This window comes from Rhineura floridana, chromosome 9, assembly GCF_030035675.1.
Source record: "Rhineura floridana isolate rRhiFlo1 chromosome 9, rRhiFlo1.hap2, whole genome shotgun sequence".
Taxonomy (NCBI): Eukaryota; Metazoa; Chordata; class Lepidosauria; order Squamata; family Rhineuridae; genus Rhineura; species Rhineura floridana.
In genome coordinates this window covers 859,520-885,681 of record NC_084488.1, presented here as the reverse complement: position 1 = coordinate 885,681, position 26,162 = coordinate 859,520, and the positions used below count along the sequence as shown (strand labels likewise).

The 26,162-nt window shown below is 42.3% G+C and overlaps 1 protein-coding gene across 1 annotated transcript in view; it reads left to right on the top strand.

Annotated features, from left to right (window-relative positions):
• Nucleotides 1–21,114, top strand: part of NOP14 (NOP14 nucleolar protein) — a 43,416-nt gene extending 22,302 nt beyond the window's left edge. The window contains exons 11-18 of the mRNA XM_061584693.1: nt 2,822–2,957; nt 3,692–3,793; nt 10,335–10,488; nt 12,383–12,539; nt 14,152–14,299; nt 17,255–17,370; nt 18,772–18,927; nt 21,016–21,114. Coding sequence (XP_061440677.1) covers nt 2,822–2,957; nt 3,692–3,793; nt 10,335–10,488; nt 12,383–12,539; nt 14,152–14,299; nt 17,255–17,370; nt 18,772–18,927; nt 21,016–21,109 — 1,063 coding nt within the window. The 3' untranslated portion in view covers nt 21,110–21,114. The remainder of the gene's footprint in view (nt 1–2,821; nt 2,958–3,691; nt 3,794–10,334; nt 10,489–12,382; nt 12,540–14,151; nt 14,300–17,254; nt 17,371–18,771; nt 18,928–21,015) is intronic.
• Nucleotides 21,115–26,162: the final 5,048 nt, after the last annotated feature.

Below are 26,162 nucleotides of genomic sequence, written 5' to 3'. Positions count from 1 at the left end.
CTTTAGTGTGACGGCACCTTCCCTTTTGAATTCCCTCAACTTACATATTAGATAGGTGCTGTCTTTATTGTCTTTTTGGTGCCAATTAAAGACCTTCTTTCAACAAAACTTTAAGTGGTGATTTTTATCCTCATCTGTATCTGTATTGCATTTTAAATTATTTTTATTAAATTGCTTTGGGATGTTTAAAGGGCAGCAGTTCATAATTAAAATGAAATATCTTTGCTACCAAGGGCAAAGGTGAAAATTCTTACAGGTACGAGGTAGGAAGGCTGGAGAGGTAGTACACAAATCTCCTAGCATGTTCACCATCTCTTAACCATGAATTAGGAGATTGCTGTCATTTATGTTTGACAGGATCTGAAAAGGTAACAGACCCATAGTACACAGTGTATTCATGTTTCTCTCGTATCTTCACTTTTAAAGTTCATCTTACTCTATAGTCTCAAATTGGTTACATTAATTTTATCTAAGTACTATTAAATTGCATTTTGCAACCAGAGATTATTGTTTCTGGCTGCTACTGGAAGTACTCCCCCATCCCAAATCCAAACCTTAACAGGGAAGGGAACCCCCAAACCTCAGTGTAACATGGCATGCCTTGTTTGGCTCTGTAATGTTGGCTTTTGAGGTGTTAATGCCCATGTTTTGAAAATGGGAAATTGTTGCATTTTTAGACTTTTCTCTTAATAGAGTGTCAAAGACTGTGACAATGTCATCTTTCTTAGTAACTCAGAAATACCTTAATCATTTTGCAGTACACAGTCTCCAGTTTTGTTTTGAATAATTAGGGTATATTGGACATGTACCAACTCTTATCTTATCTGAAGGTAACTTGACAATTTTGACAGACCTGCCAGTCAGTGAGGTACAAATGTCCTATACCAGGATGAATAGGTTTTATAAGTTTTACATGATATATGAATTTTAGAAATTCACATTAGGCAGAAAAGTGGATGGGGGGAGGCACCCATCTTGACATCCTTACATCGTAAATAAACAGTGAGTGTAAGCAGTTGCCATGTTCCTGAAGAAATCTGTCTTTAACCTAGAAGACCTTAATAAGAGCTGTTTGCAGATACTCCCTTTCTGGGCAACTTCAGGCACTCTTGGGTGAGATTGAGTTTCTAGCTTCACTTCAGTCAGGGGTTTGGCACACAGACTGCCTTGGTTACCCTGATGGATGACCTATGCCAGGGGGAAAATAAAGAGAGTGTGTAACCCTGTTGATCCTTCTCAGTGGCTTTCAATATCGTCAATATAGTATTTTTTCTGGATAGGCTTTCTGGTAGAAATTGGGGGAACCATGTTGTGGAAGGCTAATATCTCTACCTCACCAGCCCCTTCCAGAAGATTATTCTGGGTGATCACTACTCAACAATTGATACTTAACAGTTCTTACAGGGTTCAGTTCTGCCCCCATGCTGTTCAACATCTACATTAAATAATTGAGTGAGGACATCCAGAGGTTTGAGTTAAGGTGTCATCAGCATGCGGATGACACCATCTTTTTCATCAAATTCATATGAAGCAGTGAAAGAGCTAAATTAATGCCTCGCCAATGTAATGGTCTGAATGAGGGCTAATAATATAAAGTCAAAATAAGATGCTGTGGATGGATGATTTGTCTGCCCAGTACTAGACATTGTTTTACTCCTCCTGAAGGAGGAGGTTCATATGTTGGTGCTATTTCATCCATCCTTGTCACCAAGAGCATAGCTTGCTTCCATGGCACGGGCTCCCTTTTACCAGCTTAAATTGGTGTCCCACCTGCAACCCAACCTGGATGGAGACAACCTAGCCTCCGTGACTTCTGCTCTGGCAACCTCTAGGTTAGAGTACTGCAGTTCATTTTACATGGGACTGGCTTTGTTTGCAGAAGACAAAGGGTTGTATTCAACCAAGTTCTACTTTTCATAGACCCATTGAACTTAATTGACATGACTAACTTAGGTTCATTAATTTCATTGAGTCTACTCTGAGTAAGACGTCATTAAATACAACTCACTCTACTCCTCACCCTCTATGACCAGTTTTATTCATAAGTAAAACCAAAAAATAAGATTTTTCCCTTGTGATGTCCCCCTCAATTTTTTCAATACATTATGTATGTTTTCTGGTCATTTTCAGCCTTCTTGGGCCCAAGTTGGACAAAAGGTGTGAACCATACAACCCTTAGCTGGGTATCACACATTTTGGGATATTTTCATAATTAAGGTGGGTTTTTATTTGCTTGTTTTTGTGAAACCTACTCATTATCAACTGCCAGTGTGACTGATAATTTTACTACCTCATTTATTCATATCACATGGAAATGACCACTCCTACTGGCCCATGGACTACAGCTTCTGAGATGTGACAGGTCATTTCTTGCATCCTTTCAGGTATCTTTCCTAGACATGCTTATAATGTAAACTGGAGATTCTCAGTGTTAAATTTTGCCCAGTATCAAATTCTGGATTGTGAGGTATTGATTAAGGACTGTAAACCTCTTTGTTGCTCTGGGTAGAAATTATTCAGTGTTCTGCTGGTGTTAAATGGATTTTGTGCCTAACTAGGCTTTATTGATTTTTTGTTAGATCTCATAAATATTTACTTGTGATTTTTGGCTTTTGAATTACACATTTATTTGTAGTAAACAGAATACATACTAATTCTCATTCACCAAGGTCTTCCAGTGAGTTCATATCCAAGAAGAGATATGAGCTTGAAGGTTCCAAATGCCACTAATTTCATGTTTCTGTCCTGACCAGTTGGTTCTTGCTTTGGGGAAGAAAACGACATTTTTATTATTGTACTGACTTGACCTTCTTGTTAACAGGCCCTTGTATGATCTTTGCCAGATGTTTCCTAAAGCTTCAAGTAATCATGTTAAACTTGTCCTTCAAGATGCTATTCATGACATGGAAGAAATTCTAGCAGTGAAGAGTCATGCAACATTTCCAGGGTTAGATATGGTATTTATTTATTTGCTACTTTTATATAACATCTTTCTGAAACTGCACTCAAGGCAGCTTACAATTTAAAATATTGGTACATGGCTGCCTGGTTGGAAACCTGAACAGGAGCATCCTTGTTAGTAGGTGAGGAGGACACTGTAACACTGTTGGAGGTCCCACTTGAAACTGTTAGAACAGTGGCCACTGAGGGAGAGGCTGTTCTGCCAGTTTGCAGTTGAGCCAACCCTGAAGAATGAAGACAGCCTGCCTGGCTGTCTAGCTTTTCCTTCTGACTGACCCAGGTGGAATGGACAGATACAGATACTTTTTAAAAAACAGATTTGCTTCTTTTACTATAATATACATAAATATACGTATGGTATGGATATCCTATCGTACAGCATTTATAATATATTTTGGATGCCCAGTGGCCTTAAATAGGTATAAACCTAATGCATCATGAAAAAGTGGGGGGCATGATAACTGGTTGTGTGTGACTGGATCCTATGCCATTCTGGTAATGTATGAAACTGGAACTGCAGGGGGCAAATGTGGGAAATAGTTACTTCATTCTGCCCATTTCTACATGGTTACATGACTGCAGTGATATCGCACTGGATCCCACAAAAGCAGCTCATTTCTCTGCTGCAAGGGTAATGCTAAACTGGGCACTATCATCCATCTAAACAACATACTATGCAGTTGGCAATGTAGTTTCTGCTGTTATTGACCATGAATATTTATCCTTTTAGCTCATATATTTGAAAATTATTGCAGTACTTTTTCCAACCTCTGATTTCTGGCATCCTGTGGTAACACCATCTTTGATTTACATGAGCCAGCTACTCACAAAGGTACGTTAGCAATATATTTCATGACACAGAATTTTCTACAGTAACAGTTAAAATGTGTAAAAATTATCATTGAAACTATAATTAGGCATCTAAAAGTAGATGAATCCACTTAACTTTATACAAGTTACCATCTCTGTAAATCCAGTTGACTATATACAGAAGCCATCTGTAGTTGAGGTTGAATTTCTTCCCAAAACACTAAGACCTTTCTACCACCTGGGTTTAGTGGCATAGTGGAAGACATTTGAGGAGGAAGAATAGTATGGGGGTTGCAATTTTGTGCAGTGCTGAACCCACCCTGAGATTGTGCAGTTAAGTAACTCTTAGTAATCTTTAATGTATGTAGGGAATATCTGATTATTTTGTGCTTGAGCTATAGAGAGGAATGTGTGGAATTTTGGAATAATGGATTTGAATGATCTGTGAAAGGGACAATACCTGTTTGATGTAAGAGCCCTGGAAAGTGAGGTCTGTGTTTGTGTCTGGCTTTGAGGCTGAGTAGGGCTGATAATGAGTAGTCATCTTGTTTTATAAAGGAGCACACAAATTTTAAGTCTCGATAGCAGAAGGTGCTTTAATTCCCCATTCTTTGTGGTGCTAATCCTGCATTGGTCTCTTTTCCCATTCAGATGTACAAGTGGATATAGGCTATATATTGTCATGTCATTTTTACCTGAGGCCCTATATGTGCAGAGAGATGGCTGTAAGGTTGTTATAACTTACTCTGGGCTGGCTCATTTATCTTTCTATACTGTTTATGTAAAGCAGTGGTGCACTGCTTCATTTCTCCTCATACTCTAACTCTGCAGAATAGCCTTTCATCTCTTTTGCATGTGTACAGGAATTGGTATACTGGTTTTTGGTAGGGAATTTCCTCTCATCTGTGAATTTCAAGTTACATGTGAAAGCAGTCTTGGTTGGCTTCTAGTAGATGTTGGTGTTTTTCCTTTTAGCATTTGTTTTGCAAAAGTAGGCATTAACATGTTCCAGCAAATGCTGTCAGATACTTTATAATTAAGAAATGATATCATACAATGGGTTGCAACTTTTTTGGTACACGGTTGGGGAATATTTTCCGTTTAGGGCTGTGTCAAGCTGAGTGCCAGATAGAGATGGGAGGAATCATCGCTCTTTCTCTCTCTGTCAACCCCTTTCTCATTCTTCCCTCCATATGAAATTTGCAGAGGACTTACACACAACCTCTCACTGTAAGGCAATAGGGTTCATTCCTTGTTTTTCTGCTCCCTGATACTGTGTTCCGGTCTAGTGCATGGTCCCAAGGAGATAGGAAGAATCCTGGAGGTAAGTGGTCAGACGTTGTAGGACCACAGATAACAGTGAGTGACCAACTTACTCCAAAAAGATTTGGGAAGGGACTGAGGCCTTTTAAGTCTCTATCATCAGACTTCCTCGTCCAGGCTCCACCCCCTCATAGAGAACTTCAGAGCCCTAAAGTACCAACCTTCTGGCCTGAAGACAGGCCCTCCTCCATTCCATAGCCTCCCTCCTGATGTGCTCCGTGTGCTGCTGGAGTAGTGAAGTGTGGGAGGCATCTGGTGAAAATTGCATTCTAAATTCTGAATTAGTGGATCCAGTCAAGGCTCAAACATACATTGTCAAACTCTGACCTATGTGGCAACCTTCATTGGATTCATCAACCTGGTTCTATTTGCTCACCAGCAACCCAATGGAACAGGGAGGAAAACACAATCTCTCACTATAAACCACAAACTGCAAATTATAACTAGAACAAAAGCACAGTTTATTGATGTACAAAGCTTGATGGTGTTATAGCACTGATAGAAATAAAACACGGATATTTGAAACTACAGCAGCTTAAAATAACTTAGAAAATATCTTAAAGTATATTTTATCTACTTTATATTTTAAAGTGATATATATATATATTTACATAATTAAAACAATAAAAATACGAACAAACAAAATAAATCATATTTTTCTCCAACTTTCCAGCCCACTACTTTTGTATTTTTACTCTACATTCCTAGAATATTAGATTAGATTACTCATTAGTTACCTATGAGTAGGTAGGCTTGAAACCTTCGGCTGGCAAAGCATGCGAGAACAGAGCAGGTGAAGAGGGGAAGAAGTAATCCAAAGGCATTCTCCCCCCCCCCCGAAGAACAGCTAACCCACCAACATTTGAATATGTCTTGTATGGAAAATGGAAATGGACTGCCTTCAAGTGGATTCTGACCTATGCAACCCTATGTATAGGGTTTTCATGGGAAGCAGTATTCAGAGGTGATTTACTATTGCCTTCCTCTTAGGCTGGGAGGCAGTGACTGGCCCAAGGTCACTCAGTGAGCATCATGGCTATATGGGGATTCAAAACCTGATCTTCCAGGTCGTAGTCAAACACTCTTAACCTTATACCAACCAGCAAAACTAGATCAGAGGGTTGGAATTATCCAATAATATTACATACTTCCCAGGCTATGCTAGGACTTCCAAGGACCTCAAGATAAATTATGGTGGATTATATTTATATCGATTCCTTGCTAGCCACAGCCTAATAATGCTGAATGGTCATAATCAGATAGATTCATGTGCGGAATTTACTTACATTTCTGGCCTCGGGTGCAGTGTCATCGATTATGCCTTAATCTCGTATTCCCTGTTCAAGTTTATTTTAAACTTTTCTGTACGCTCCAGACAGGATAGTGATCACCTTCCCCTCACTTTTTCCTTCTGTCTACCAGAACGCGGTCGCTTGCCCCTTACCCATAAATCAATGGTAAATCCAATCCACTCCACCCATAAAAGGACCTTTTGGACTCCCACAGTAGCCTCCAATGTGGCTTTATTTCTCACCTCCCCCTCTGCCCTGTCCCTACAGAAGGAGATCATGCATGCTACCGATCCATATCTAGCGTCAATAGCGTATAATTCCTTAACTTCAAACCTTAAAGCCTCTATTATCCCGTCATCTTCTTCCTTTAGAGCTCCTTCTACCACTGGTTTTCCCAGATGGTTTGATAAGGACTGCCTTGATGCTAAGAAACAGCTGAGACGGATATACCATCAATATCGACACCAAAATTTAACCACCCTTCCCCCTGAGTATTTTATCACTAAAAATAACTACAAGCATATGATAGTCACCAAAAAAAGGCAGGTGATGCATGAAGACTGGGAAGCCTTAATTCAAGCTTCCAGATCAAATAATTCGAAGTGTTTCTGGGAGCTGGTCTCTGGTTCTATGAGACCACTAAATCCGGCCCCTTGCCACATTTCCCCATACCTCTGGGAGAAATACTTCTCTGCAAGCAACGAGACTGTAAATGCTGTTTCCTTTATTGATAATCTAACAAATCTTCCCACTTGGCCTCCTGTAACCCAAAAAGAAATTATTGATTTGATCGCTAGCTTGAAATCCGGCAAAGCTCCTGGACCTGATAATATACTCTCTGAAATGCTGAAAGTACACCAAGCTTGGTGGGCCCCTCTTCTTGCAAATTTCTTTACTCTGATTAATAACTCTGGATGCTTTCCTGAGTCCTGGCTCGAATCCATAGTTATCCCTATATTTAAAAAAGGGAACAATGAGGACCCAGCAAATTACCGCCCAATCAGCCTCCTTTCCGTTATTGGCAAACTATATGCCTGCTACTTAAAAGAGAGACTCTCCTCTTGGTTGGAGGAGGATAATATCCTTGGGAGGGAGCAGGCAGCTTTCCAGAAAGGTAGGTCTGGGATAGAGCACTGTGTGATTTTAAATCACTTAGCTGAAAAATACAAGAACCGCTGGGGTAACGGCCTATTTGTTGCCTTTGTCGACTTGAAATCGGGTTTTGATTCCATCCCTAGGGAGGTACTATGGGCGAAATTCGCAAAATCTACGATTGACAAGAGACTCCTTTTCTTAATTAGCCGTCTGCACCACCACACATCCTTTCGTGTTAGATGTAGTCGTGAAGGACATCTCTCAAACCTCATCACTACAACAAAAGTCAGACAAGGCTGCATACTAGCCCCACTTCTATTTAATTTTTTCATGAATGACCTGTCCCTTTATTGTCAATCCCCGGACTTCCACCCCCCTAAGTTAGCGAACCTGCATTGTCCTCTGTTATTGTATGCAGACGACGCTGTCCTCCTTTCTGTTTCTAAAGTAGGCCTCAAACGCCTAACAAAAGCTTTTATGAGTTTCTGTCATGATAACAAACTATCTATAAACTTTTCCGAAACTAAGATCTTAGCTTTTGCCAAGCACTCTCCTGTTCACGAATGGACAATCAATTCCCATTAAATAGAACAGGTTTCCCACTTCAAATACCTTGGTATACTATTTCACTCCTCTCTGTCCTGGACTCCCCATATCCGAGGGGCTATTTCTACTGCTCGCAACTCAGCCAGTGGCATCCGAAGGTTCTTCTTCACTAAAGGAGGACAATACATTCCGGCAGCCCTAAAGGTTTTTAGATCCAAAACTATTTCTCAACTTCTCTACGGGGTACCCTTATGGATTGGCGCCTTCAACTCTTCTGTGGAGGCAGTTATTTCTTTATTTCTCAGACAAATTTTTGGTGTTCCCAGGTGCGTTCCAGCGGCGGTCCTTAGGTTAGAATCCGGCCTAGTCTCACTTGAGTCCCAAGCGTGGATGGCTGCCCTAAATTTCTGGCTTAAAATGTCCTATGAAAAATCCACTGGCTATCTCCCTTTACTCTGGGAAGACTCTTTCACCTCGAAATGGGCCCAAACATTCACAAACTACCTTGCAAGTATTGGCCTCTCAATTGAACATCTGATGTCCCACGCTCCAGAGACAGTTAAACTTTCTATCTGGACTCGTATCAGAGATATGGACTTCCAACGCTCCATTACCGCAGCCACCTCGACCTGTTCTCCTATTCACCTTGGTCTGAGCTTTGCGCCAATGTTCAATGCCACTTATCTGGAAACTCTCACGATCCCCAAATATCGTCTAGCCTTCACAAAGGCTAGATTTAACTGTCTTACCTCTGCCTTACTCGAAGGGAGATTTAAACGTATCCCGTATGCAAACTGTTTATGCCTTTGCGGTGCCAGCGCTATAGAAACTCTCTCTCACATCATCTTTGAGTGTGCCCTATATGATGATATTCGCTCCAAATTCATAACCCCCATCATAAATAAATACCCCTACAAACCGCTTGACTGTTTACTTTTCCATCTTTTGTCAACGACTAATAGGGATACTATTTTGCCAGTCGCTAAATACATTTCCGCGGCCCAATCAATACGGAGGGCATCTATCCCTTCAGAAGCTTCCGCTACCTTATTGTAACTGTTTCCCTTGTTGTTTTATAGTTTTGTTGTTCTTACCTGACTGCATCTTTGTAACCTTCTGTTATAAATGTACATAGTTTTATCTACAAATGTTTTTGGTCTATGACTGTATCAATAAAGATTTGATTTGATTTAGATTTAATATTACATTAATTTTAATAATTGTGGGTGGACCCCCAAAATATGCAGACCATGAATTACCATAATATGTCTAGGTGGGGGATAAAAGAAATACCTGAGACCCTTGCATCAGTGATGTTTCCACTGGCACCTTTGACAGAGTTTCAAAACCACATTTGTATTTTCTTTCACTTTAACATTGTTTTGGCTATCCAACATCTCTGTACCAACTTCTTCTCTGGCAGCAGAAAGTGCAATGTTCACAGAACTACAAGTAGCCTTCAACCAGAAATGACAAACACAGCACAAATTTGTCATCCATCTTGGTTCATCATCGGTTCGCTCTGACTGCTCTGTTCTATGCATCCACTTCTAACCTGACTGCCATATGTAAATAGGTAAAGTCCAGAAATGACCTGATTAAAAGCTGGCTCCTCAGGCTCAACGGAAGGTCCCTGTGAGGGCCCAGGCTCTGACCCTAGTGATCCAGGAGGTTCCTTTGGGGGCTTCCTTCTGCCAGCCTCAGTCTTAGTGGTCCCCTGATCTCTAGCAACTGACTCAGAGCCCTGAACTTGATCTGGCTCCTTAGCTGGTGCCTCTGCAGCATCAGACTCTGTGTTTGGATGGCTGCTGGATTCTGAGAGTTTGTGACACCCTTCCATCTCCTTTGTCCCTGTGCAAGATTCACTTCACCACTTCCCCTCTGAGGGTTTTCACCCTTCCATCCCTGTTCTGCCTCCACCCCAGCACTTGGTCAAACTGACAATGCTCCCTGGGCAGAAGTGTCACACTTGCCCCTCTTCTCCCCCACCCCCATGCTTGGGCTTGGTTATGAAGGGGTTTTATTCCCCCCCTTTTTTCTCTCTCTCTCTCACAACCATTAGACCAGGACTTCCCCTGTTTTAGTACATTGCAGTGTGGATTCCAAAACTTTTTCACTGAATGCTTATCCTTCAAGAAGGCAAAAAATTAAACTATATTAAGTGCATTCAGAAATAAGAAATGTGTTAAAGCAATCAACAATAAACTTCTTGTATAGGTACTGATAACCTGCTAATTATTGAGACATGCTAACTGGAATATAACGTTAGTTTTCTGTGTTTATTAATAGTGTGCTTTTTATTTTTAGTGCTCAGTAACAACAGTACAAGATGTTGTTAAAGGGTTGTTAGTTTGTTGTCTCTTCCTCGATTATATATCCTTGTCTCAAAGATTCATCCCAGAACTTGTCAGTTTTCTCCTGGGAGTTCTTCACATGGCTATACCAAATAAAGGAGTCCAAGGTACATACATTGAGTGAATATGCATAAATGTATCCTCATACTTTGTATCTCCCACCCCACCCACAACTCCTATGTATGGCTTGCTTAAGGAAAGCCAATTCTGTGTAAAGATGCTTTGTGCCCACTGTAGTCTGTTGGGTTACCACCGTGGGTGAATGAACAAGGTAGCTGTTTTGATATCTTAAGATTCTAGTAAAATTTTCATCTACTGGTTGTAATGAGTAGCTTTCACTGAAAAAACACTTTAGTTGTGTTTAAAAAATATTGCCAAAAATACCGAATGTTCACTTGACAAATGCAACATATTTTATGTGAAACAAAAGTAAGAGACATGAACATAAAATATAAGTTGATTCTGTTGTAACATTTCATTACGCTGGTATGTTGCTACAGTACCTTCATTCAAACATCCACAAAAATAGCAAAGCTGAAGTGAAATGTTTTCTCAAATGTTTTAACTAATCATAAAAGTCATTGTCATTTTTATCTCCTTGAAGTACAGATTTAGTAATCTTCATCATCTTGTCACATAGCATCTTGTTCTCTTTCATGTTCATCTCTCTAACCTTTGTTCCACATAGAATATGTTGCATTTTTTAGTTGTTTTATCTTTTTGTTCCTCTTATTTGAGTATTATCTTATTTTCAGCTATTTTACACAACCAAGGTGTGTTTTCTATAAAAGCTACTCATTATTGACTGCCACCATACCTAATTATTTTACTAGGGTTTAATCAACTTACACCAAATTTTTAAGTTGTTACTTACCACCAAATTTTATGGACCATTATTAGAAGAAACTGTGCTCACCAATGTGCAGGCACAGGGAGCATTCTATACCAGGAAGGTTAACCTTAATAGACATATGATCAACTGCTGATCTGTCAAATAGCAGGTGAAAGGAGGAACATTTTTATGTATAATATGCAGAAGATGGATCACACTTTGGCTTTTAGGAACAATTTTGTCCATAAGTGAAAGCTAAAAAAAAAAAATCTTATTATTTACAGTTTGCACCATTTGTTCTGAATCTTTTCAGTGATGCTTTCTAAAATTATGTTACAGATTTTTTTTCTGGTCAGTTTGAGTCCTCTTGGGCTCAAATAGGGCAAAAAGTATGAAATTTGTAGTCCCAAACATTACATATTTTAGATATTTAAGGTGATTTTTATCCAATGGAAGCTGCTGATCTCTGGTGACTGGCATGGCTGACTAATTTCATTAGTGTTGTAGGCTATCAGAAAAATGCTAGTTTGTTTACCTGGATGGTAACAAGCACCCCATGTTTAGACCCTTAGCCCATAACTACTGTTTCCCTTCTTGAACAGCAGTTTTATTGTTGACACCACTATAACCTTATCCACAGCTCCTCCTTAAGCCAAAATATTATAAAAATTAGGTGTGCTCAAATTAATAGGTTAGATTTCAGTGTCTTCCTTTTTTTCTTAAAATGTTAATAACGTGAGGAGGTGCGTGCTATTGAATTATGTTTGCCAATCCAAATAAAGATTTGAACTAGTTTAAATGTAACATTTAAAGTAGCTTGTATGTACTTTTGAATTATTTTTTAATCCAGTATTTCAATTCCTATACTATTGGATACCAGAAAAGCTATAAAATATCCCAAACTTCTAAAATTCACATGGAGTACCCTTTTCTTTTTGTTTCTTTTGTAATTTTGTCCACAAAATACAATCGTGCTAAATCACAGACTAGTTGATTTAGTGCACTGGAAAATTTTCTCGTTTAGGAGTGTTTTTGGAAAACCTACATCATTGCTTAATATTGTCAACTTTTTTAGAATTTTTTATATTTTGAATTGTGTAAATCTTTACTCCTTACCTTAGGATATTCAGTGATAGTTAAAACTAATCTTTGCATATATTCTCTTCCAGGCTGCACCTTGGTGTACCCTTTTGTACCACTAGGAAAACTCTCAGACTTACTTGTGCTCTGTGACAAAGGGGATGCAGAGACCTGGCAAAAGCAAAATATTCCATTCCATATTATAACTAGATCAAAAGATAACAGAACAGATATGAATCATCTTCGGTAAGCCAGGAAATTAAATTATATAAGAAATCCAGTTAACGTGTTCTGGGTCATTTGGATAAGTTAGGATGTGGAACTTCAGGTATTCATACTTCCATGAGCTCAAGCCAGCATGGACAGTGGTCAGGAATTATGGGAGTTGTAATCAAAGAACATCTAGAAGGCCACAGATTCCTCATCATGTGATTAAATGCTTTGGACATGTTAGAATATATCTTGATTTTATGATAAATAAACAATACTTCATATTTTATCCTGACATGGTTTCTATGGGAGTAGCATCAAATCCTTAGCCTACATTAGTCATTGACACTGTGAAACAATTGCTGGTGGGCTCAGCACTTGTGAGGTATAAATATTTTGAAGGATCCGACCCTTATAGACCAGCTTTCTTTACATTCAAATGTCCTTAAATATTTGCTAAATCTTGAGTCACTTAGCACAAAACAGTGGTCCATACACACACAAATATTTTAGAATGTGTTCTAGCTGAATCAGAAACCAGTGCTTGAACATTTAGCATAAAAACTGCCTTTTATGGTGCTTTCACAGCAGGCATAAAATCATAGTGTGGACAAAATGTCTCAGTTTATCAAACCTGTCTGGGTGTTGTGTATGATGCCCCCTGCTATCAAGCAAATCAGAAGACTGTCCCTTCATATTCTGCACCCTTGTAATGTTAGCACTCGGGGAGTAAAAGTTGCCTGCAGATGAATTCCCACTGCTGCAGAGATAGCAGCTACCCATGACAACTTCAGTCATGGTGTTCATAGAATCATAGAGTTAGAAGGACCTTAGATTTCATCTAGTCAAACTCTGTGCCAGTTGCAGGAATTGAGGGCAGGAAGTCTCATGGAATAGGGCTACAGGGTACTACTTAGAGCAGTTTCTTCCTTGTTCCCTAGGGCCCTCAGGTGTGGTGAGAAACACATGTACACACACTCTCTCTTTCTCCTCTCTGTTGACCTCTTCGGTGTTCAAGTGATAAAGATGGAGAAGATGCAAACTTTTATAGCAGGGATCAGGCAATCCTTCACTACTACTTAGAGTCCCCAAGACCTAGGGTGGTTGAGTGAGATGTAATAATAAAGCAAACAGACCTGATACAATTGTGCAGTTTAGTATATAAAAAAAAGTTTAGTATATGTCAGGTTCCTAAGTGGACTCAGTGGCATGAAGCTCACCACAAGACTATAGACCATTCACTACCTTTTAGCATGGAAATTAAAATGTCAGGGAGAGTATGCTTGCCCTGGGAAAGAATGTATGCTGCCCTGTGCTCCTTGAAGAAAGAACAGAATTTTAAAAGCAGTGTGCTTTTTTCCCCCCTTTTACTGGTAAGGCAGAGCACTGAGCCCTTCAAGATTTTACAATAGGTTGGGGAAACCCTCAGCAGAATTGCTTCCCTGTTCCAACACTCTGGAGTGGAAGAAAATTCCTCATTTTGGGAACATTCTCCATGTAATTTTACTACACCTTTTCTCAATATAATGTGGGGCAAGAGTGGATGCTACAACTATGTTTAAATTCTGCTTTAAATATGTAGGGCCAGCTCACCAAAATATTTACGTAATTTAAGCTTTTGACATGACTAGTGACCATTGTTTTACAGGTTATCATGTCTAGACCTGTGCCTGGACCTGGTTAAGAGATGTGCAGTTCTATATGGATCGCTTCCATCCTTCAATGAAATAATGCAGCCCATCCATATACTCCTTAGTGCGCACTTGCCAGTGACGGGGTATCCTACCTATCTGCAGGTAACATTTGCTACCACCTCACTAAATTGCAGTTTGCAAAAATGTGGTGTTTACCCAATAGAAGCATTTGGGGTAGCTTCCAACATGGTCCACTAAGTCCTTTCGTTCACTCATCATTTCAATAATTATCTATGAGGAATGGCAAACTGACAGAGCTCTTAAGAGCAAGTAAGTAAACTAACCTTAATTGTGGGCTTTGATATTATCCAAACATCTGTGTACCCTGTTTGTGTCAGACCAAAGGTCCATTTACAGAGAAAGAGAGAGACCTCACACATACAAAAGCAAGTAGCATTTCGTGGCAATCTGTTTTGAAACTTGGAGACTATTTTGTGTCTAATAGTTGCTTTATAGAACTATCCTCAGTGAATTGGTTTAATCCCGTTCAAAACATCTTAGCTAGTGGCCATCACTGTATCATGTGGCAGTGAATTCCATTGGTTAATTATGTGTTGTGTGAATGACTTTTTTTGTCTGTCCTGAATCTTATCAATTTCATTGTGGGACCTTATGTTCTAGTGCAGCCTTTCCCAACTAGTGAGCCACCAGATGTTGTTGGACCACAATTCCCATCTTTCCTGACCATAGGCAATGCTGGCTGAGGCTGATGGGAGTTGTGGTCCAACAACATCTGGTGGCCCACTAGTTGGGAAAGGCTGTTCTAGTACTATGAGAGGGAAAAATACTACTTTCTCTATACCATGTATAATTTCTGTACATCTCTCTTTCCCCTTAGTTGTTTCCCCACCAGCTAAAACTTCAAACCCTTTAGCCTGTCCTCTGAGAAGGAGGTGTTTCATCTTCTTGACTACTTGAATTGCCCTCACCTACACTTTTTCTACTTCTGATACAATACCCTTTTTGAGGTGGGATAACCAGAACATTACATAGTATTCCAAATGCACTGCACCACTGATTAATATAAAACTAGTATGATGAATCCCTAGAGTGATATTTGCCTGAGGTACCTACCACAATCCAAAAGTCTCTCCTGGTAGTCATTGCTAGCTCAGACACACTCATACTGTTGGAGGCATTACTCCTTTTGACCCAGTCTATATCACTTTACACTTGATTACATTGAACCTCACTTGCCATTTTGTTTCCAATTCACAAGGTTTGGAGAGATCTGATTGGAGGACATTGTAGTCTACACGAATGTTCACATCTTAAACAATTGGGTGACATGCACAGACTTGACTGTCTCATTGTTCTCCTAACACCAGATTGTTTATGAACAATAAATAACACTCCAGTACAAATCCCAACTACCTACATTGCAAGAACTAGTTACTTGATCCCTAAAGGGGGCCCATCTCTTATCCCATGACTGCCAAGTTTATTTCAGCACCTTTTGTTGAAAGACTTGATCAAAAACTATTTAACATCTTCCTCATCTCTCCAGCCATGTTTGGTGACACTCTGGAATGGGGGAAGGGAACCTGAGAGGCCATTTCAGTCAAACCACAACTACCTGCCCTACCCCTGACATCTATAACACCAGGTGTGGGGCAGGTAAAGATGTGGCTGTGCTGAAAGCAGGTTTGCAGGCACTGTTGATGAGTGGTGTATGCAGAGTCCTGTGCATGGGGCTTCTCAGGTTACGCCTTGTGCACACACAGTTTGATTTCATGTAGACAAAAATGATAGCATTGTGAGAGCAACCTGACAGCATTATGACATTAGGAGCCCCTGCCCACCTGTCAAACCTGGCCTGCTGGGAGGTTGGGGAAGTAAATTTCCCAATCCTGCTATAGGATGCCCAAAAGCTTGGCAAGGAAGAAGTTCCTTTTGAAGAATCCATGCTAGCTTTTCTGCATCATTTTACTTAGAGTAGTCCCATTGAAATTAATGGACCTAAGTTAGTCATGTCTATTAATTTGAATGGGTCTACTCTATGACTAATACCTGATATAAACCCATTATTTTTAATCATGCTTTCCATCAATTTTATGAGGAACAGATGTTAAGATTGATTTCCATGCTGCTTTCTGACCTCTCCATAAATCCCTTTTCAGATTGGCATTGTACAGGCTGCTTTTATATCCTCCAGAAAGTAGGCTGATTTTATTGAAGCTTTAAAATATCCCAGAAAGTCCCAAAGCAATGAAATCTAGATATAATTTTGCTAACACTTTTTTGAACCTTAGCTTATGGGTCATCAACCCTGCACCTACAGGCATCATGGTGCCCACAAAGCCCTCATTAGCTCAGACTCTGAGCTTTCATTTTTAGACAATTGTCTAGCCCTCCTAGAAATAAAATTTTGAAACAAAATGCACCACTATCGTTCTAGCAACCAGGATGCAGCTTTCCTGTGGTGGATTCATCTGAAATCGGGTAGTTTCTAGAAGTTTTTTTTTCATGCAAATACTGCCAGACTGTTAAAGAATCCCTTCCTCAGATAGCAAATGCAAAATGTGAAAACTGCAAAATAGCTTACCAGACACTTATTCAGGCACTCTTTAAGAATTAATTGTATAGTTAATTTATAATACAATGGTATACATGTCTGCTTCAGAAGTAAGGCTCTTTGTGTTTACTAGGGCTTACTCCCCAGTATGTTGGTACAGTATCACAGCCTAAGCTTTGGTATGGGATTGGCATTGGGGAAAACAGAGTTCTTGTGATACAGTTATATCTCCACAATCAAGACCAAAGGCTGTAGCTACTTCCCATGGTCAAACATAAGGTTGTCCTACATGGAGGGAGGGGAAAGAGGAGCAATGACTGTAGTCCTTCTAATGTTGTGTCTATTCCATACCCTTCATGGTAGCCATTTTGTAACTGGTGTCCTCAGCACTATCTCAAAATTCATAATGTGCCCCCGGTCCAAAAAGTTTGTTGACTCCTGCCTTAGGTACATCAGTGTGTGTTAACTATATTATAACTGTGTATTTTTTTTACTGGATTTTATTCAATTGCCTTTTTAACTCAGTTTCTTTGCATTTTCAGGAGTTGTGTGACAGTGTTCTGAAACAGCTGAAGAACCAAAGGCAACGTTGTTCATTAGTGTGTGAAAAGAAAAAACCAGTACCTTTGAAGCTTTTTACACCTAAAATAGTGAGAGTGTGAGTATCTCTAGCTCTTAGAAATACAGCTGAAGATAATGCTTGTAGATTGCCTGGGTTGCAAATAAAATTAGACACTTTGTATCCATGACAAACTCAGTTCAAAAGTTGAATAGACAGTTCTGTTTATGTACACATTGTTGAGGGCTGACTGTCCCAGTTGAAACTAATTCAGATAATGAGGACAGGAACAGCAGCTAGAGACATAGGGTTGAATCCAGAGTAGCACTTAGTTGCAGTCCCTGCAGCACAAGAATTTCTACTTGTGCAATGGGACTCCCACCCACTGCCACCCTATATCTGTTCTAGGGCTTTCTCCAACCATCCAGAGCAAATTTGGGGAGGGTGCTGGGTGCATATGAGGGGATGGGGCAGGGGGGAAATCCCATAGCACAAGAGGAAATCCTTACACTAACATTGCTTGGATACTGCCCAATTATCTACAGTCCAGTTCTTAAATTAGGTCTGCATCATGGTTGCATCCTATCCTGAATCATTAGTTGGAACTTTGGACTACATGGCTGGTAGCAATTATTTTGCCTCAGGTGGCATAGGAATTAAGAACATCTGCCTTCCCATGTGGTTTCTGTTTCAGTACTGCCAATGTGGCATACGATCTGACCACAAAGCATCATCAGTTAAGGTAATGCACCAATCTGCCTTAAGTCTTTCTGAAATGTGCACTTACTAGGGGGACTTTTTGTACCTTAGGTGCTTTGCTAACATAATGAGATAAGCACCTATGTAAATAAGAAATAAACTGTGAGAGTTAGTTCACTAGATGCTATTAAAACAGGCTATATAAAGAAAGAAAATGGCAAACCATTGTGACGCTGCTGCTGCTGCATATCACCAGCTTATATCTGTAACCTTGTTCCGATACCTTTAATTTACAGATGATTATCCTACTAGCGTGTAAAAGGTGTTTTTAAGGGCTGTGCCACCTAACTGCACAGCAGTTTTGTCAATAAACAGAAAAAGCTGTATAGATAATGGGCTCCTGTATGAGCTCCTACTGGGAGGAAGGATAGGATATAAATCAAATAGTAAGTAAGTAAGTAAATAAGTAAATAAATAAAAAGTAATAGTTTGTTTATTATATAGAAATGTTTCTGCTCCATTTTTTTAACTTTACATAGTCTAAACCATATAAGAATGGAGCAGATAGTCAATTTATTAAAATAATTTGCAATGGGAATGATGGTGTGCCCAACATGTATAGGAGATCTTGACAAATGAAATCCAGCAGAGAGGTGTGTGTGAGAGAGAATGGGTGATAATTAAAGGTAGTCCTACTCAGAGCTAACGAGACCCATGAAATTAACAGACATGATTAATTTCAATGGGTCTACTCTGAGTAGGAATCAGTTAAATACAACCCAATGTACTTTCTAATTTCAGCCTAGAATTTGGAAGAAAACAAGAAAGCAATAAGAGAGAACAGGAACGAAAACGTCTAGTTCATAAGCACAGGCGTGAACTTAAGGGAGCGGTTCGTGAGATCCGCAGAGATAACCAGTTCCTTGCAAGAATGCAGCTTGCAGAAATCATGGAAAGGTAATGCATAGTTGCTTTTAATTCTATTTGGTTTATGTTGAATATTTGTTGTCCTTGAGACCACAGTAAGGTGTTTATTTATTTATTTATTTATTATTAAATTTGTTAGTCGCCCATCTGGCTGGTTGTCCAGCCACTCTGGGCGACATACAAGATAAAACAGTATATAAAACAATTAAAATTCAAACACAGTAAAAAACTAGCCCATCTCAAACGCCCGCCTAAAAAGCCAAGTCTTCAGGGTCCTGCGGAAGCTCATTATAGACGGGGCATGGCGTAGATCACCTGGGAGAGAGTTCCAGAGGGTGGGGGCCATTATTGAGAAGGCCCTCTCTCGAGTCCTCACCAGCCTAGCTATTTTGACTGGTGGGATCCAGAGAAGGCCCTCTGAGGTCGATCTTGTTGAGCGGCATCCCTGTCGATGCTGGAGGCGCTCCTTCAGATAGGCTGGGCCACAACCGTAAAGGGTATTAAAGGTTAAAACCAACACCTTGAATTGGGTTCGGTACACAACCAGTAACCAATGCAACTCCTTCAACACAGGAGTGATGTGATCTCTACGGCGGCTGCCTGCAATCAGACGCGCCGCTGCATTCTGTACCAGCTATAACTTCCGAACCGTTTTCAAGGGTAACCCCCACGTAGAGCGCATTACAGTAGTCTAGGCGAGTGGTGATCAGGGCATGTACCACTGGTGGGAGCAGATGATTGGGAAGGTAGGGGCGTAGCCTCCGTATCAGATGGAGTTGATACAGAGCTGCCCGGCTCACAGCTGAAACTTGAGCCTCCATAGACAGCTGGGAGTCAAGAATGACCCCCAGGATACGGACCTGGTCTTTCAAGGGCAATCGTACCCCGTTAAGCACCAGGTCTCTATCTCCCAGCCTTCCCTTGTCTCCCACAAACAGCACCTCGGTTTTGTCAGGATTCAGCTTCAACTTATTCCTTCCCATCCAGCCACTCACCGACTCCAGACACTTGGACAGGGTTTCCACAGCCAACCTTGGTGAAGATTTAAATGAGAGATAGAGCTGCGTGTCATCCGCATACTGATGACATTGCAGCTCAAATCTCCTGATGATTGCTCCCAGCGGCTTTATATAGATGTTAAAGAGCATTGGAGAAAGGATAGAACCCTGTGGCACCCCACAAGTGAGGGGCCAGGGATCTGAAACCTCCTCCTCCAATGCTACTCTTTGGTATCTCCCAGAGAGGAAGGAATGGAACCACTGCAATACAGTGCTCCCAATACCTAACCTCTGCAGGCGGTCGAAGAGGATAGGGTGGTCGACGGTATCAAAAGCCGCTGAGAGATCGAGGAGGACAAGGAAGGTGCCTTCGCCTCTATCCCACGCCCTCCTCATATCATTTACCAAGGCGACCAAGGCTGTTTCAGTCCCATGTCCCAGTCTGAAGCCCGATTGAAATGGATCCAGATAATCCGCTTCTTCCAAGTGTGCTTGCAACTGTTTAGCCACCACCCGCTCAACTACCTTGCCTAAGAATGTTGCCTAAGTGTTAACTTCTATTGCATTGGTTTTAGTGTTGAAATACAAAGAGTTTGAAGGCTTTACACAGTTTGTTCTCTGCATTTCACTCAAGTATTAATATGAGGTTCCTTTGCATTCTGAATCAAGGCTGATCATCATAGCTAAGAAGATATGTACTGTGTGGAGTATACTTTGATCTCTGGTAGGGATTTTTTTCCCCTTCTCTGTGAAGAGCCACCTGCTGTTATGAATTCTGAAAACCTGGGATGGTTTGAAAACCAGAAACCTTTGATGGTCAGAAAAAACATAAATTTAGTTGGTGGGGGGGGGATATTTGGTCCTCCAGGTGTTGCTGAACTACAGCTCCCATTAGCTTCAGCAAGTATTGACAGGGATGATGGGGTTCCAGTTCAGCAACATCTGGAGGGCCACAGGTTCCCCACACCTGGCATAAAGTTTGAAAGCTATAGGTAATGAGTCAGGATTTCTTACATCTTCCAGTTCAGTTAAAAACCGCAACAAAGGTTGCATATACCTTTCAGTCTTTCATTGGGGATGTAGTTCCGAAATAAAGGTTTGGTTTTATTTTAATTTTCAGGGATTCGGAAAGAAAAAGAAAAGTGAAACAACTCTTCAGGAGTCTTGCTCAGCAGGAAGGAGACTGGAAGGCAATGAAGAGAAAAAAGTTTTAAATACTTCATATTGTGCAGAAGAAAACTATGCATATTTATATTTGGAATGTAACTAGCAATATTTTGATAACTTCGCATTGAACATCTCTTATGTGTTGGTGTGTTACTAATGGACAGACGAACAAACTGGACCGGTAGATATTTCATTATATGGGAATACTCAAATTCAGAAAAGTATACAAAATATAAACTTTGGTATTTTAAAATTTTATTAGAAAGACAATTTGACTTCAGTTCATCAGAACTAAACAGCTCTGAGACTACAGTATATTTTTTATAATAAGTGGAACATTATCACTGAACTAAGAGTCACCCTGTTCCACTCATGGTATTGCCTCTAGAACCACATTGCAATCAATTAACACAGCTACCTCTAGGTAATCAGTCATTGAAGGCCTTTCCATTCTGTCATAGAAATCAGGAAAGCTCTTGTCAGTTAACCAAAAAAGTGTTGCGTATCTACCAGCAGAATCTTAAGTTATGAAAATCCATTCCACCAATAACATTGGATTTACACCAGTGTGTTTCGTTCATGTGTCTGGCTGAGTGGGTTAGATCAGCCTTTTTCATATGAGGCCGGCCATCACTGCGGGTCTTAGCTCCACCTATCGTGCGAAGGCAAGAATGTTTTTGAAGTCAAGACTAGGAGCGTCAGGCTCCTCCCACTCTCGAGTTCATTCTTGCCTTCGTCCGCGCAAGTTTGAAATTCTATAGCATAGCTTTAGCTAAGTTTCTGTGTTTTTTGTCGCTGTATTTGTCTGACGGGGTGGATGTGTGTGTTTACCGAGTGTTTTCCCTTCCCTCTGTCTTGTATCTAATGTTGTCTTGTATATTCCTGGGGAATTACCTTGGGGGGGGGTTCTCCCTTGCCCGGGCCCTTTATTTCCCCAGTCGTTCGCCCAACGGCCTTCAGAGAGATCGCGGCTGCGGTTCTCTCTATTTCCAGCGGGAGCTTGCGGCTGCAGCTCCCGCCGTTACCCGCCGCTTGCCTCGTTTCGTTCCGACCTCAGCCTTCTCCTGGAGCCTCCTCTTGTGACATCTTCCCTCCCGTACCTGGCTGTTTAAATAAATTCCTTCCCGGGGTCTGCCGAGGCTTCTCTCCTCACGGCGGTAGCTTTTTTGGAATATCCCCTCAAGAGCCGGCGACTGCGGCTCTCTTTTCAGCAGTTTTTATCCGTTGGACTGCCTTGAGCCTCGCTGCCTTGCATTCCACGCCGCGACAGTCTTTGCAGACGGCGGCTGCGGCTGCTTCCTACTGCTGCCTTAGCAGCTGCGTTTTCTCCCTAGCCGCTGCCTGACTGAATTTCTGCGCTGCGATTTCACTTATCGGCCCCGCTGCTGCAGCACTAGCTGGTGTACCTCAGTCCGCCATTGCTCCTTCATTGTCCGCCATTTTCGATTGTTTTTTTCCCCGCGCCTGCCCCGGGCGCCATTTTATTTGTCCCTTTTCCCTCTCCTGTACTAACAAATACCAGGCTACCAGGGCTCCCTGTATGTGTGGGGCAGTTAGGACCCTGTAGATATACAAGGGCTATTTTCCCACACGACTATTGCTGCTGCTCATTGCTTCTGTGGCTGCATCACAAGTCTGTGACTGTGATCTACGCTGTCTGCACTGTGCTTCTGTGGCTGTCTCTTCAGGCTGTGGCTGTGATCTAAACTGTTTTCAACTATACTCTGCTGTGGCTGTGTGCTAAAACTATTCATACTGCGCACAAGTTGAACTGTACATTCTGCCCCATCCGTGGCCGTGTGCTGAGACTGATAATCTGCACAAGTTGAACTGTACATTCTGCCCCATCCGTGGCCGTGTACCTGATTGCCTGCACTGTACATTCTGCCCCACTCGTGAACGTATGCTGAGACTGTGATAATCTGCACGAGTTGAACCGTACATTCTGCCCCCTGTGTGGCCGTGTACCTGAATACCAGCACAGTACATTCTGCCCCCTCTGTGGCCGTGTACTTCGCCATCTGCCAGTGCATTCTACCCCCTCTGTGGTCGTGTACTGAGCCTGTTCGGGTCTCTACATTCTGCCCCCTCTGCGGCCGTGTACTGCACCCATAGTGAATATAAGATGGCGGAACAGCCAGACATGTCTCAGACAGCCAAGCCACAACCATCTAAGGCAACTAAGACTAAGCATACCAAAGCACTGGCTAAAACTAAACACCTTTCCAGCCACAGCAAACCCAAGCGTCCACGCTATGCTTCTGTCCCGACCCCCACCACAGCAGTTCAGGAACAGCTAACAGATACCTTTCATTCCCCCACTGCTTCTTCCGACGACGAGGAGGACTTTGCTGGCTTTCCTACTCAGTCAACAGTTAACCAGCCCCCTCCCATATTGCCGCCCAGGGCTTATCCTACGTCACAGCCCACTGAGCCACCTATTCAGGCACAACCATCTGCTTCAACGGGGCTGCAGCTGTCTCATGAGTTTCTTTCTCAACTTCAAGGCATGCTGTCATTTTTTACTCAAATGCAGTCACCACCACAAGTTCCCGTCATACCTCAACACACTATGGGCCAATATGTAGGTCATGAGGCAAATCCTTCCTGCTCCCCAAATCCTTTTGATGTAGCTAGAGCCAGATGTATTGATGACACTTCATATGGGGAGGAGTCACCTTTTGCTGATCAGGCCGAAGGCGACGAATGGAGTGACTCTTCGGAACATGAGGAGGATACATCGTATCGCTTGTTTAATGCCTCAGATTATCAACCTCTAGCTCGCAGGGTAGTTAACACCCTTGGTCTCCAAGCTGCGCCCCCAACAGCTGCCGCTCCAGCTATTAAAGGAGCCAGGGTCCTCAAATCCCCTGCACCTACTGAGCATTACATCCCGGTGCTGGATCCCATCGCTAAACTGGCCACTGAAGAATGGTCTCATCCATTCCAAACTCGCCGCTTCAAGAACCTGGCTGACAAACTTTACTCTCTAGCTCCTGACTTTGCCACCAAGCTGGCCGTTCCCGGCATAGATGAGCCAATCGCTAGCCTAGTTTCGTGATCTCTTTTGCCTAGGGAAGGAGAATCCCAACTCAAGGACGCTACTGAGCGAAGATTAGACTTTTCTCTCCACAAAAATCACGACGCCACTGCTTTTTCTATGCGAGCCTCCGCATCAGCTTCCGTCTTCTCCAGGGCAGCAATGTTCTTCTAGAGGATCCTAACCCTGATCCTACTGCTCTCAGAAGGTCACTGATAAAGTTGCGTAAGACAGCGGCGTTTGTACCTGATGCCACTTTGGATGCCACACAACTGGGGGCATGAACCATGACGGCTCAGATAGTCGCTCGACGGACCCTCTGGCTTCGCCACTGGCAGGCTGATTCTACGTCCAGAGTGAATCTTTCTAGGGCACCTTACTCCGGATCTCTGCTCTTCGGCGAGGAAGCTCTAAAGGCAGTGCTGGTTGATCCCAAAGACGCTCACAAACCGGTTTTGGCCACTGTCAAGAACATCAAACATAGGCCTTTCAGGCGATTTCCCCCCTTCCGCACTAACCAGCCCTTTCGAGGAACGCGGCCAGGAGGACGAGGCTGCGACTTCCGATCATATGATTCCAGTTCTTCCAGGGGAACCTGGAACCGATGTTTCCAGGGCAGAGGTCAGTACCAAGGGTGCAGAGGTACCTCATCGTCCTCATATAGGGGAGGGTCTCACCAGCGCAAACAGTACTAATGCTCTACCTGTTGGTGGCAGACTGCTTATGTTTGGAGACCAGTGGCTGCATCTGACTAAGGTCGCCTGGATCAGGGACCTTTTTTGTTCTAGCTATGCAATAGAGTTTTGGGCGACTCCACCAGACAAATTCCATCCATCTCCTTGCCCCAGGGAGCCGGCCATGCAGACAGCCATACATCACTTCTTGGACATAGCAGTGATAGAGCCAGTCCCTACAACAGAGAGGTCGGAAGGGGTGTACTCCCTCCTATTTGCTGTGCCCAAACGAGATTTGTCATGGAGGGCAGTATTGGACCTCAAATTCGTCAACCGATTTGTAACATACCGCAGATTCAAAATGGAATCCCTCCACTCCACTCTTACTGAAAGCCTGCAAGAAGGAGACTTCCTGGTTTCTATCGACCTAAAGGAAGCGTATCTCCATGTGCCCATTTGCATAGCCCACAGAAAGTTCCTTCGGTTTGCTTTTGGCCCCCAGCACTTCCAATATAGAGCGATGCCGTTCGGCCTCTCCTCTGCCCCGTGAGTTTTTACCAAAGTGCTTCTCACCTTAGTGGCTTACCTCCGGATTCAAGGGGTCCATCTCTACCCATATCTGGACGATATTTTAATACGGGCAAGCTCTGAGGAGCTGGCTCATCGCCATTTAACGTTCACCCTCAATGTTTTGCAGGCCTACGGCTGGCTTGTCAACTTCGACAAAAGCCATCTTCAACCGACCCAATGCCTACTACATCTAGGGGCTATGTTGGACACCCTGCAGGCGATGGTGTTTCTGTCTCCAGATCACATAACTGCCATAACAAACATCGCGAGGTGTTTGATGCAACAAACAACCGCAGATGTCATGCTTCTAGCCAGGGCGCTCGGAATGTTCATCTCTACCATCCACATTGTGCCATGGGCTCGAGCCCACTCTCGCCACCTTCAGTGGGCTTTGTTGCCTTTTCAACAGGACATTGCCAACTCCAATCATCGCACAGTTCCTCTGAGCCCCACACTGCGCCTTTCATTCCGCTGGTGGACGAGGGTCCAACATCTTTCCAGAGGCACTCCATTCAGAGAACCTTGCAGGACTGTTGTCACCACGGATGCCAGTCTCATCGGCTGGGGAGCACACTGCAACTCCCAGTATGTTCAGGGAGTTTGGTCCACAGCAGAGCAGACTCAGAACATCAATTGGCTGGAGCTCAAGGCGGTCCACCTAGCTCTACTTCATTTTCAGTCTCTGTTCCCTTTGGACCATGTCCTCATTTGAACGGACAACACGTGTGTAAAATCACATTTGAACAGACAGGGGGGCACCTCTGCAGGACCTAGCTTCCCTCATCTTCGTCTGGGCAGAACAACATCTACAATCCC